Genomic DNA, 14,140 nt, shown 5'->3' with positions numbered 1-14,140 from the left:
GCCTCCCCCCCCCCCATCATCCTACCGTCTCTCATCTATAATTGATCGCTCCCACTGTACCAACTTCATTTGCAGCTTGTGAATAATGAATGAGACACGGAGTGGAGGCGCTTTTTTTTCCTCTCCGCTGGTTTGATACCCGATTAGCCGTTTACAGTGTGTGTGTGTGTGTGTGTGTGTAGAGGAGCTATCCGTGACCAGGACCCGGGCTTCCCAACGTGACGAAGAGAGGCCGCTCTGCCCTGGGGGCGGCGGGGGGGATGACAGCGTGAAGAAGAAGAAGATATCAATCCCATCGATTTACATTATACAAGACAAAAAAGGAACGAACATGGTTAAAGACCAAGCAACAGGGTTGTTGCCAAAGAGACGACAGAATGTGGTTTGAATGCAAGATCGTAGCTCGCGAGGCAGAGGAAGAGCCGAGTTGTTGCATGAAATGAACTCTGTGACTACTTACGGTGAATGTATAGCGCACACACACACACGAGATGTGCTCGTATGAGCTTCACGCCATGTGATGCACGTTCCACTTACCTCGTCTACACAGCTCGATAAAGCTGTGTCCAGCACGCACATTCGCTCGCTCACTCGCTGTGAGTAAAGCACTTTAGAAGTTGGGCGGTGAAGTTTGACGTTGCCGTTTGTGGGGGGGGGTTCGTCGAGCGGAGCCTCGGAAACAACGCCTCACATGTTCTGGAAGAGCTGACACGAGTGGCGCCCCCCCCCCCCTTCTCCTGCACCTTCACTACTTACTCACACACACACACACACACACGCACACACACACACATTCATGAAAAACAGGACGTTTGCTGACACAGAAATGCAGAGATAAAAGAGCCACATTGTTAACAGTCTGCTGTTGGACAGAAGAGGCTCAGTGTGGCCACAGAGTGTGTGTGTGTGTGTGTGTCTGTGTGTGTGCGCGTGCGTGCGTGTGTGCGTGTGAAGCACAGCCATGAGGATGGAGATGAGGATGTGAAGGTGGTTCGAGAGAATGAGGACGAAAACGATGGCGATTCCATCTTGGGCTCCATCTCAAGTACAGTGCTTCAATATCTGATGGAGGCACCAACATCCTTTTCCTTCTGATGGCATCTAGTCTCTCTGACCACACGCACCCCTGAGTGTGTGTGTGTGTGTGTGTGCGTGTGTGTGTGCGCGTGCGTTTGTCTGCACCGCGAAGAGTTAAAGTCTGAGTAAGTGTTGATCTGCAGGGGTTCACAGAGACAAGAGGAAGGTGACGAGTGAGAAAAAAGACGGAGAAGAACACGAGGGAGCGTGAGAGATGCACTGTAGGGAGCTGGAGGGAGATGGAGAGAGGAAACGAGAGAGAGTGAGAGAGAGAGACGAATAGATGAGGAGGGATGATAGATGAGCATGAGAGAGTGTGAGAGAGATAAATAGAGAGAGAGAGAGCGCGAGCGAGCGGGAGGAGGGGGAGAGTGTAAACAGCAGAAGGTTCAGCGGGTTCAGTTTGCAGTAGAAAGATGGGCATCAGAACTCAAAGCCCAGGGGACTGGATAGTGGTGCGTGACTCACATACTCATACATACATTCTCTCACACACACACGCGCACACACACGCGCACACACACGCGCACGCGCACGCTCTGATCTAAATGCTCTTTCATTTGTGTGAACATGATCCATTACACACACACACACACACACACACAATCCCAGGGAGACAATCTGAGGCATAAATAATAAAACCATTTGTGACATATTGACACATTTCTCTTCTTCTTCTCTTCTTCTCTTTTTTATCACAATACTGCCGACAAATCATTTCACATGTATTTTAAATATACGGATCAAATAATTTCCCACGTCATAAAGGCATTGGATGTGTCAGCATTCACAGATTGAATCACTGTTTATTTTGTTTGAAACTCTAACAATGGACGTGACCCACAAAATACGTTCCTTGGAGAAGAAACATAAAATGTATAGTTGATGTTTATATATTTTAACAGGCAGGGTTGGGTAGTAACGGATTACATGTATTTTGGATTCTGTAATCAGATTACATTTGAAAAATGTGTATGTAGATTATAGTTACATTGACGAGGTCTCGAGGATTACCCCTTAACATTTTGATGATGTCTTTAAAGTATGGCAATTTTTAAATGACAATTTAAAAAAAGCTATATATATATATACATATATATATATATATATAACTTTACTCAACAGTATATTACTGTGTACATTACTCCTCTCAGGTTGCCAGTTTTGTAAAATGTTTTCTTTCCTTTTCTATGATTTATAGATAATGATCATGCTTTTTTTGGTTTTGTGAATGCTGAATATGCTGAATGCATTTTTATCCGCTTTGCCAATGATTTTTATGTTTAAATTGTAATTGTATTAAGTGTACAAAAAAATTGCCATGTGATATGCAATAGGTAACTGATTACATTTCAAAGTAATTTGACCCGAATCTGTTACCAGGTCACACAAACCATGTTAGTTTGTGGTTATGCTTTTTTCTCTCTCTCTGCAATGACTAATATCCACACGAAAACACCACGTATCAGAGGCTAGGCTCCACGTCAAAGTGATACCGTCGGCCTGAGCAGCCTGTTTTCTCCACATGAGTCACTGGTTCCCAACTCTACACACACACACACAAATTTGCAAAACTGAATTTGCGAACCATCGCGTTAACCCAAAAACCGATCCCTCCACTGCTCACGCTCACAGCTCGTGTGTACAGACAGACACACGTCGCACAATCAGAGAGCTGAGACTCTTTAACAACATTCCAGAGCTGCAGAAAGACAAAAAACATCTGGGACATATATATATAGATATACATATATATGTGTATCTATATTGCTGGAAAGGACAAACATTGAATGTGCTGCTGGTGTTTAGAAAATGTTGCTGCTTTAAAAGAAGCTGTCAATCATTCAAGACAAAGTGTGTGTCTGTGTGTGTGTGTGTGTGAAGCACAGTCTCTCAGAATGGCTCATTAACACCTTGACAGAACTGCGTGCTCCTCGCTCACAGAACAAAGACGTTTCCAACTGTCGCCCGTGCATCCAGACGCCGTCTAGCAGGGAGGCTCAGGGGCACAAGGTGGAAAACTGGCAGGCAGGTGTGCTCGTGGCACTTGAATGTCTGTTGCCATGGTGACCCCCCACACACACACAGCACAATGTGATATTTTTAATAAAGTTTGCGGACTCTGACTTTTCTGTCTGGCGAGACTGAGACGAACATGTCAACTGTTCACCTGAGAAATCCCGGCGTCTTATTACGTGTTTAACACCAAATGCAACTGGAATAATAACTGCGGTGCCCATGAATAGAGTGTGTGCGTGTGTGTGTGTGTGTGTGTGTGTGTGTGTGCGTGCATGTGTGCACAAATGTGTATATTCACCACAGTATGACTCTCAACCCACATCAGAGACTCTGCTGCAGAAAAGTGAGACAACACAGTTTCAAGGAGGAAGTCAGCAGTGAAAGAGCGACACACACACACACACACACACACACACACACACACACACACACACACACACACACACACACACACACACACACACACACACACACACACACACACACACACACACACACACACACACACACACACACACACACACACACACACACACACAGACAGACAGATTATAACACTGTGAAACAGTCACTGGTGGAAACCCCCTTCTGTGCACCTGAATGAATTAAACCCGGGGAGTATCTGAAACCCCGAGAATACAAATTTGATATACGATCACGGTTCATTTCCAAAATAAGACAAAATCCAAAACAGCTAAAACACTCAAACACCCGATAAGTCGTTGGGACAAGACGACAAGGGTTTTTACTGATAATCAACTGCGACTTCTTCAGGTTCAGTGACTTTTCTCTGCGTTGCCGTAAAAGTGGTGAGATATGAGCAGACGGCAGGTTTAGAGCTGAGGTGTAATACGCACCCTTCGCCAGCAGATGCCAGTGTTGACTCACCAGTGGCAGTCGAACACGAGGAACACTTTGAGATCACAGGGTGGATGAGGTTGGAATGTCTCATCTCCCCCACATCTCTGAGGAATGCGTGAGCCGCTCTCAACGAAAAGGACACCGTCGACTTGTGGTGCAACGAATCCCATGTCGCAATCGTTTCCCCCAAAGTGAAATTGTCGCTGCTGAAACAACAAAAGAGAAGAATCTGTGATCGCAGCATCAGAATCATATCAGGTTTTTTCTACAGTCTGCAAAAAGGTTTTCCATGATCGTGACATTGTAGCTGTTCGACGGGAGCCGCCTCCTCCTTCAACTCCAGTGTGATGTAATTGGCTGTTAGAAGCCTCTTATTTGGAACGAGGGAGTCGGGACCTGCACGACTCCGTGAGGCTAGGTGCCCATTAACCCCCACATGTGACAGTTACAGCTTGTGAGTGTGTTTAATGACCTGTTATTACTGTACGCTGCTGTTGTTGTTCAGGTTTTACATTAACAAACCTCTTTAACACAAAGGCCACGGGGAAAAAAAGATCTGATTTAATTTTTTACGAAATATATATATGCAAACAAAAAAATAACTGTCACTCAAATATCTGTAAACTATAAATACTACAAAGGCTCATGGGTGGAAATCGCAGGGACGTCGAGCCTAAATGTTATCAGGCCAACGTGGGATCTCAAAATACAATAATTTAACAATTCCATCAGGGCTGCAACTAACGATTATTTTCATTATGGATTAATCTGACGATTATTTTCTCGATTAATCGATTAGTTGTTTGGTCCGTAAAATGCCGATTGCGTTTTCCAAAACCGACAAGATAATGTTTTGTTTTGTCCACACACCAAAGAAACCAGAAAATATTCCTATTTAAGAAGATGAAATCATAGAATTTTGAAACTAGAAACTACGTTTAATCGGTTATCCAAAAAGTTGGCGATTAATTGAGTAGTTGATTACTTATCGATTAATTGATTAACTTTTGCAGCTCTAAATTCAATTATCATCATTATTATTATTAAGTTAATTGGGAGGTTCATGAGTTTTTATTTTATTTGATATGGTTATTTAATCTGTTAACCTGGAGAATATCATCTGCGAAACATTGCTGAGCATAAGTATCGTTATCATTCTGATGCTAGCATTTAGACAAAAGCACCACTGGGTCTTACAAACAGGGCTCCGACACATTTTCCATTTCAAAATTCCAGACTTTGTTTTTCTCAATTTTTTTTCACATTCCATACTTTTCCATACTGCATATAGGAACCCTTTAAAAGTGGAATAAAAATATCTGCTTCTCTGCTGCATTGAGTTTTTCCAACCATCATTGGGTTTTTTCTAAACTTGTTAAGAACTTTTCTTTAGTTTCCAAACATAGAAACAATTTTTTATTTTTATTTTGTTACTCTCTTAATGATAGTTTTTTGGCATATTTTTAAATTCCTTATTAAAATGTGGTCGTGTTCATTTAAGCTATTTATTTATTTATTTATTTACATGTTTTCAAGTTGCCTCGTAGCAAAATGCTGAGTGATTTGAAGTTGGGCTTCTATTGTGAAGGGCAGACCGGAAACAGACAAATAGTGACGCGACATGAAACTTTGTTTGTTGCGTAAATAACATGTTCACTGAATGCTGTTAATGTGAAACGTGTCGGGTATTTCTGTTAAGTGAATCTTGCTAAACAAAACGACACAAAAAGGGAAATAAAAGAGTTTTATCAACTGTACGTACCGAAGCGGCGTCCTGGTTTGTTGACATCGCCTGACCGCAGGCGCTTTCCGGTAATTTCAAAGCATCGTCACATGACTAATGGAGCGTAATGATTGATTGGCTGGACGTTGGCTGGACAATTTATCCTTGGTGTCCCGGATGTTGCATCCGAATTTTTTTTTCACACAGAATTTTGATCCCTATGATTCGACTTTTAAACCTGAATTAGCGAACATTGACAAATAAGAATTGAAGATCAATGGTTGAAATTATGAAGAGGTTAAATTCAGAGACAAAAAAAATTCTGATACATAATTTCAGTGCAAAAAAAAGCCTTCTGTGCTAAAAAATGTAATGCCTTTTTTGTAAAGAAAAAAGATCCAGTGCCAGGAATTCAATGCGTTATACATTTTAAAGTGTGGTGAGACAGATTCGATTCCAAACAAATCAGTAATTGAAATTATGAAGAGGTTAAATTCAGAGACCAAAACAAATTCAGATACATAATTTCAGTGCAAAACAAACCCTTCTGTGCCTTTTAAATGTTAAAGTCTGGTAAGACAGATTCTATTTCACACACACACACAAACACACACACACACACACACACACACACACACACACACACACACACACACACACACACACACACAAAAGACACATAAGGCCCATGGAAGCAAAAAAAATTTTTTAAAAAGAAATACAAATGTACAGAAGGTGTGACGGTTGAGATGGGAAGGGTTTGATCCTGTTACAGGCTGTTTCAGGATGTTATGTAAAGAGCCTGCTCTGCTCCTGATCCTGCTGACCCCCTCCTAGTCCCAAGTTGGTACAGGCCACAGTGTCGTAGCCCACTGTGACTCCCCCCCCCCAAGCCTCACACAGAGGGAGCAAGACAGTGTATGTGTGTGTGTGTGTGTGTGTGTGTGTGTGTGTGTGTGTGTGTGTGTGTGAGAGAGACATGAGAGTGTGAAGCAGTGAGAGGGGGAAAACCTAGAGAGAACAGCATAGGAAGGCAATCGGGGAGGAGGACAGCAAAAAGAAAAGGAAGACAGAGAGTAGAAGAGAAAAGAGGAGGATAAAGGATCATGTGAATCTTCTATCTTTGATCGTCCAGGTGCCAAAGTCAAGAGATGCAATGACCCGATGACCAGACACACACACACACACACACACACACACACACACACACACACCAGCATCGTGACAGGAGGGACGAGCCACAACACACAAACACACACACACACACACACACACACACACACACACACACACTCCCTCTCTGCAACCAATCTCACATCCATCGGATCATGTCGTCTACTGGATCGACCAACCACAACAGGCGACTGGCATGTGAGTAACCTGCAGGCGTGCAGCCGAGGAGAAGGCGCCTCCACACTATAACTTTAACTTTATGGTCATGAGTTCCTCTGCTCGCGTTTAATTCATTCATCACATTCGTCTCCGGAGCAAAGTCTCCACGGGCTTTTAACGGGAAACATCGTGAGGAGCCGTGATATCACACTGTGCAGGCGCAGGTTGAGCTCCTCGTTGACTCGCAGCTCATTAAACACAACAGTCACGTGCTTCGTGAAACACGTTTACTACGGCAGGAGTTATGATCGCAGCTCCGACCTGCTGTATCGTTTTGCTGTGCAGGTTTTTCCCTCCATAAGCCTTTTCCAAAGTTTCTAAGTTAAACTATTCTCCAGCCCTGAACCAAACATAGCTGTTGTAAAGATCTGAACCGTCCACAGTGACACAAACAGGCCACGTCTCTATTTTTAAACCCCAAATCAGCGCCGACATCCTGGGTGGTGATGCAACGGAGGATTAATTGCAGCAACAGGATAGCGACTGTACTTCCTCAAGTGTGTGGGGCGTGATAATGTCTACAGATGCGAGCTGCACTTCGGAGAGCACAGTGTGGATGGACCTTAATGGGCACGGCTGGAGGTCATCTTTTGCATTTGAGCCCTGTGTGAAGTGCCTTAATGGCTTTGGGGAATGGGGAGTGGGGAAGGGGGAGTGGGGAAGGGGAATGGCCTGGGAATTCACAATCTGATCAGACACTTAAGCGAGTGGTCGGCTCAGAAAGGGTCGAAGATGCTGCACGAGCACGGAGTTGGGGATGAGAGGAACCTGGCGAAGGGGGTGATCCGATGGATCAGACGTAGATGTGGAGATGGCGATGGTGTAGATGGAGAACAACCACACGGCGTGTTTGAATAATATAGGTTCATGTGAGCGTTCATGGCCTCCTGCTTCAGGCCGCGAGCATCCGGCAGTGAGTCCCGATGGTGGTGGGAGAACCGTGGTTCCATAAATCTATGGCAGTCGGGGCTCACGTTCTTACGACGTGGCTGTGTGTTCATGGATAAGAGGGGAGTGGGGGGGGGGGGGGGCTCAGCTGTGGTGCAGTGATCTCACTCATAAATGATGTATGCCTGCGTCTACTAGGAAGGTGATCGGCCCTACAGGGAGCTCGGTGAGGGCCCCGGACGCTGAGACCGGCGGGCTTGACCAATGCGACCGGTCACGGAGCCCTCGACTCCCTCACGAGCTCCGACGCGGATAAACAGCCGCCGGTGCCTCTGCTCACTGAAAAAACAACAGAGGTGATCATGGGATTCCTTTTCCCAGTGGCCACAAAGGGGAACGACTGCAAAAAAAGAAAAAACCATGTGACCAGCTCATGGCTCAATAGGAACATTTGTTCTCCCTTTCGGTCCCAGTGCAGTCGCCGGGACCCTTGATGTATGACTGCGCCACCAAAAGAAACGACGACACCGAGCGGGTTAATGAGTCGCGTATTGATTTAAGAGATTGAATGTTTTCATCTTAGAAAAAGGTGCAGGCGAGGAAGCAGAAGTGCATGCCGGGGGGCAAAATATCACAGTGCGGAAGCTGTGTGTATTATCTGGATGAAAGAAATCATGTGCTTCAGCTCAACTGGCACCTCTGGCCTGGGATCACACACCCCCACCACGTCAGGAACACACACCAACTCTAAATCTTGTGTGAGATTCCAAAGGCATGGAGGAAAAATGAAACCTAAATCATAATCCTGTCCATAAAATTAACACCATGATCTGATCGGCGTCACAGATATTCAGCACACGTTCTACAAACTGGATAAGAAATATGATTTCTCCTCTGACAAACTTAAAAAAAACAACTAAAACAACAAGGTTGAGGCAACAACCTACACACACACACACACACACACACACACACACACACACACACACACTTCAGTCAAGGCATTGTCACGCGCCTCAGTGCAGTAGGAGTCCTCTGTTCCAGGGGGCAGTGGAAGGATTGTTGCAGCGTTATGTAACAGTGAGCCCCGGGTAAATTATGATTCAGCGTGTGTCTGTGTGTATATAGGTGGAGAATGTTGCAGCCGATGGTAACTAATTTATTAGTCTCAGGTCTGCACTTGTGTAAGCTGTGGGACCTCGTGAGCCTTCGTTCTGTATTTAAATGATGATGATGATGATGATGCTGATGATGAAGGTGGAGAGAGAGTGTGTCCACGGCTGCAGTCAGACTGACTTAAGTCCTACAGCTCTCTCTCTCTTTTCAAATCAGGCCAGTGACACAGAGCAGGTCATCAGCAACGCAACGCAACGCAACGCAACACAACATGACACAACGCAACACAACATGACACAACGCAAGACAACATGACACAACGCAACACAACATGACACAACGCAACAGGACACAACGCAACACAACACGACACAACGCAACACAACACGACACAACGCAACACAACACAATGCAACACAACACAAGGCAACGCAACACAAAAGAGGCAACACAACACAACAAAAGGCAACACAATACAACACAAGGCAACACAACACAAGGAAAGGACACACAACACAATGCACCACAACACAACACAAAGCAAGGCAACACACAACAACACAACACAAGGAAAGGACACACAACACAATTCAACACAACACAACCCAAGGAAAGGACACACAACACAATGCAACACAACACAACACAAGACAACACAACAGAGGGGCGGAGCTACAGGAAGGCTGCTGCGTTGGTTTTCAGACCTGTATACGATGTAGTGAAGCGAATGTTGCTAACGTGTCCGCTGCATTCCATCAGCTACAGTACAGTAAACATGTCGGTCTTGGAGGATTGTTACATGTTAAACACACCGGGTGACCGAATGAGCATCAACCATGAGCATGCATACTATACACACACAGTCTATGTGCACTTGCCTGCAGTGGCCGATTCATGCGCAACAACACGGGTGACGTGAGTCAAAGTGTCAGCTCGTGGAGCCCAGTTGGAAAAGGCACAGTGTGAGCTGAGGCTGCGGCACAGTTACGCAACCAACTGCTGCTCGGGCCGAGGTCAGAGGTCGATGCCGGAGGTCAAACCCTTAGGACTCGCGCTGGGTAGATTTTTCACATCTGTATTTTGACACGCAGTTGTGTGACGTGTGACTACGCCAAGAAAAGGAGGGACTGCAGGTCGAAAAAATGGGCACATTGTTCATTGCTCATCGTAACCACATTCCAAACCAACGCGAAAACACCCGAAAGCCAATCAATCAAAGGCCTCTCTGTATGAACATTTGTGTTGGCACGGTAACAATTTCTGTCATGACCCAGCGACTTTAAGTCACACTCACATACATCTGCATACATGCATGCAAAGATATTTTCCATTAAGGTGCAGCACACCTTTACAATGCAAAAGGTGCAAATGATTTCTTAGTCGTAGAAGATTTGAGTCTAATCATGACCGCTGGAGGTCAGACTAATCTAATCAGAACGTTTGTCTCTGATGTGAAAGAGTCTGCTGCTCCGCTATTTATCTGGTACCGCTTAAAGTTTGGCAATAGGAATGTAGAAGATTTTTGGATATGACAGGACTTCAGTAATTTTAAACAGCAACTGCAATTTTGAGGAGTTTTGAAACCAAATATGATTATGTATGCTTTGTGTCACCCATTGGTGCCCGTCAACAAGTGTTCAGTTTAAACCATTTAAAGCCCCAGTGTGACATTTTTGTAATTTCCTGGCGCCATCTGGTGGTAAAGTTGCAAACGGCAACCAACTGAGCGACCGACACGGGACACTTTATGGCGGCGCACCGCTGGTTCCATTTCTGGTCTCCGGGCAGCGTCTGAAAATGCAACGTGAACGCGACGTATTCTGGAACCGTTTGGTGCAACAACCGTATTCAACACGACGTAGCAAACATGGAGACTCACACGGAGGTCGGGTCCACCTCACGGTACTATATTTAACTCATTCACAGTTGACGAAAAAAAACATTGGTTTTTTGTTGCAGGTGATTACACATATGTGAACACATAGTTATGGACAATATATTCAATTTCTGTGAATAAGTTCTTCTAAATATCACACACTGTAGCTTTAATTCAAGTGTTCAAATCAATCATTTTCTTTTTGAATGTATTTTGTCTGTAACAGCTCCCAGTGTGTCAGATACAACTCATCAGATCATTTCTTTTTGCGATGAAATATTTGATTCACCTGAAGTTTTTTTTCATGTGTTTTGCGCGTGTCGTTTCCATCGGCCAGCGGAGACGGACAACTCCCCGAGGACGTTGGACAACGACTCTGCGCAGCACCTGAAGATGAGGGAGAGACAGCTCTTCTTCGAGGACGTCTACCAGCAGGACGTGGAGAACTACCTGCCCTCTGCTCACCTGCAGATCGACAGCAGGAAACGTGAGCGACGGTCCTCACATTCCTCCACGTGGCACGAACGCACAAATAAAAATAGAATGTTGACCGTTTTAAATACAAAGAATAGAATCGTACATTTGAATAGATTCAGATATGAACACAACCACCCTGTGCACACACTGTGATCACCTACTGCTACTGCTACTGTGCATAATGCCCATATGTATATACGCAGCTCCCATGGGCAGCATCTCTTCAATGGAGGTGAACGTGGACGTCCTGGAGCAGATGGACCTGATGGACATTTCGGACCAGGAGGCTCTCGACGTGTTCCTCAACTCGGGCTCGGGAGCAGACGAGGCGGCGCTCGCTTCCCCACTACCAGGTGACTCATGAGTGTTTGGCTGACGTGATGAGAGTGCAAATTCAGAATCAGCTGGATCAGACTTGCACGCAGACACGGCGAAATGGGGAACACAGGGGTTCGGTCACATTGTCCTTGCCATCGTCTTTTTCCTATCCACTGTTCCTTGACCTCAGCGGAAAACGTCATGAGGTCAAGGAAAGGTGTAAAGGAGGATTCATTCACATTTCTGAAGATGAACTACAAAAACCTCAGTGGCTCCATCAGCATGTTTCAGTGTTTCACCACCGTGTGACATCAGATGTTACGATTCATATGACACAGAAACTTACATGATGGCGTGCGTCTCTTCTGGGTCATATTCATAGTCTTCTTCTTCTTCTTCTTCTTCGTCTACTGTGTTTACGTTCGTACTTGGCGCGTCACGTTAAATAACGCTGCCGCAATGAATTGTGGGACGTCTATGCCTCCTTTCCTTTTGCATAGGAAGCTGCAGTGTACCCTATGCTGACGGAGACAGGAAAGGAAGCACTGAAGCTCCTTTCCTATGCGTTTAGAGAATCCGAGCAGCTCTTATTGTGGCTGCTGATCAAATACTTCCAGGTCACTTCAAGATTTAGGAAACTTCCTCTGCAAATTTGACAATTGGACCGTACCCCTGCTCTACTGTCATTGGTCAAGGTGAAGATTCGTGAGACCTACAACAAAGGTTGTAGGTTGCATCAACACAGAAATCCCCATAGAATTTATTGGTTGATTTATTGAAACTCTAAATCAACACCTGCAAGTCCACTCTGAAAACTAAAACCAGACACTTTCAGCGTTGGAAAATACAAATCGAATCTAACACTGGCAACAAGTGCTGGCGCCTTCTTACGAGCTTCGGTTTACAGAGTGCGGGGACGAGGACGAGGAGGAGGACGAGGATGAAGATGCGGAGGTCGTCTACAGGGAGCGCGCACCTCTGAAGCGTCAAGGCGAGGTCCGCCGCGGCTCCAAGTCGCGCATGGCCTCCACGTCGTCGGGCTTCAGCGACACCAGCTCCGGGGCCGGAGCCGACACGCCGGTGGTCCAGTCCGACGACGAAGAGGTCCACGCCGACACGCTGCTGCTCACCTCCGTCCCCCAGGCCAGGGACGAGGACACGGACGAGGAGGACGAGGGCGAAAAAGGACGCCTCGTGACCAAATCCTCGTAAAACACTTTGCCTGGAGAGAGGGCAGAAGAGTTTGAGGCTATCTATCTATCTGTCTGTCTGTCTCTCTGTCTGTCTCTCTGTCTGTCTATCTATCTATCTATCTATCTGTCTGTCTGTCTGTCTGTCTATCTATCGTACTATCGTACTATCTATCTCTCTCTCTCTCTCTCTTTCACTCTCTCTCTCTCTCTCTCTCCCTCTCTCTCTCTCACTCTCTCTCTCTCTCACTCTCTGTCTCTCTCTCTCTTTCACTCTCTCTCTCTCCCTCTCTCCCTCTCTCTCTCTCTCTCTCTCTCTCTCTCTCTCTCTCTCCCTCTCTCTCTCTCTCCCTCTCCCTCTCTCCCTCTCTCTCTCTCTCTCTCTCTCTCTCTCTCTCCCTCTCTCTCTCTCACTCTCTCTCCATCTCTCCTTCTCTCTCTCTCACTCTCTCTCTCTCTCTCACTCTCTGTCTCTCTCTCTTTCACTCTCTCTCTCACTCTGTCTCTCTCTCTCTTTCACTCTCTCTCTCTCTCTCCCTCTCTCTCTCTCACTCTCTCTCTCTCTCCCTCTCTCTCTCTCACTCTCTCTCTCTCTCACTCTCTGTCTCTCTCTCTTTCACTCTCTCTCTCTCTCCCTCTCTCTCTCTCACTCTCTCTCTCTCTCCCTCTCTCTCTCTCACTCTCTCTCTCTCTCACTCTCATTGCCATGCACAAACACGCCGTGGCTGCAAATGATTTTCCGTGGAAGTTGAGTTCCTCCTTTACGACCGCAGGGAACCCTCCCTCCTGCCCGCTTTGGACAAAGGCGGCGATGAGGAGGAGCCGTGTGAGAGCGGGAGGTTGCAGGTGGATCTTTGTGTGAAGCGTAATAAAAAGATCAGAAGCCATAAAGTTTTTTCCCCGGACAAATACAGACATGTGCAAAGACAAAGGAGAAAAAATAAGGTAGATTACGTAAAACCCAAACCCTAACGTTTCACCGGGAAGGTGACAAGAGTTTACGGCGTGATGAGTGGAGCTCATTCGTACGTTTCAGTTGTGTAGCTACGAAGTGTTGAGGTCACACCTGTGACCCCTCTCATCACGCGAACAGTGAGTGACTTCCCCGTTTATGCACTGTATAGTGTGTGTGTGTGTGTGTGTGTGTGTGTGTGTGTTTGACGCGTGTGTGTGTGTGTGTGTGTGTGTGTGTGTGTGTGGATC

At 45.8% G+C, this 14,140-nt stretch overlaps 2 protein-coding genes across 8 annotated transcripts in view; one reads left to right on the top strand and one right to left on the bottom strand.

Moving 5' to 3' along the window:
• The window catches only part of zmp:0000000926 (mediator of RNA polymerase II transcription subunit 1.1), a 28,589-nt gene extending 22,800 nt beyond the window's left edge, over window positions 1-5,789 (bottom strand). For 4 of the 7 annotated variants that reach the window (XM_035644696.2, XM_035644705.2, XM_035644697.2 and 1 more), the window contains exon 1: window positions 538-2,166. The gene's annotated coding sequence lies outside the window, so the exon portion shown is untranslated. Of the gene's footprint in view, window positions 1-537; window positions 2,167-3,984; window positions 4,164-5,719 lie in introns of those variants that run through there. The other 3 variants (XM_035644698.2, XM_035644700.2, XM_035644706.2) reach the window with 1 other exon arrangement.
• Window positions 5,790-6,632: 843 nt separating this feature from the next.
• Window positions 6,633-13,063, top strand: LOC118317567 (dysbindin-like). The gene is made up of 4 exons (XM_035646379.2): window positions 6,633-7,051; window positions 11,290-11,439; window positions 11,633-11,782; window positions 12,655-13,063. Exons 1-4 carry the CDS (start codon window positions 7,009-7,011, stop codon window positions 12,957-12,959), a joined length of 648 nt encoding a protein of 215 aa, XP_035502272.2. The 5' UTR covers window positions 6,633-7,008; the 3' UTR covers window positions 12,960-13,063.
• The last annotated feature ends 1,077 nt before the right edge of the window (window positions 13,064-14,140 follow it).

The sequence above is a fragment of the Scophthalmus maximus genome, chromosome 3 (genome assembly GCF_022379125.1).
Source record: "Scophthalmus maximus strain ysfricsl-2021 chromosome 3, ASM2237912v1, whole genome shotgun sequence".
Taxonomy (NCBI): domain Eukaryota; kingdom Metazoa; phylum Chordata; class Actinopteri; order Pleuronectiformes; family Scophthalmidae; genus Scophthalmus; species Scophthalmus maximus.
Note: the sequence above shows the minus strand (reverse complement) of the source record. Positions and strands in the feature narration are given on the sequence as shown.

Excerpts from the sequence above, each read along its gene's own strand:
- LOC118317567 (XM_035646379.2), top strand. The coding sequence starts at position 7,009 with ATGTCGTCTACTGGATCGACCAACCACAACAGGCGACTGGCAT. Across the intron at positions 7,052-11,289 it reads CCACAACAGGCGACTGGCAT|CGGAGACGGACAACTCCCCG; the intron begins GTGAGTAACCTG and ends TCCATCGGCCAG. Across the intron at positions 11,783-12,654 it reads GCTCGCTTCCCCACTACCAG|AGTGCGGGGACGAGGACGAG; the intron begins GTGACTCATGAG and ends TTCGGTTTACAG.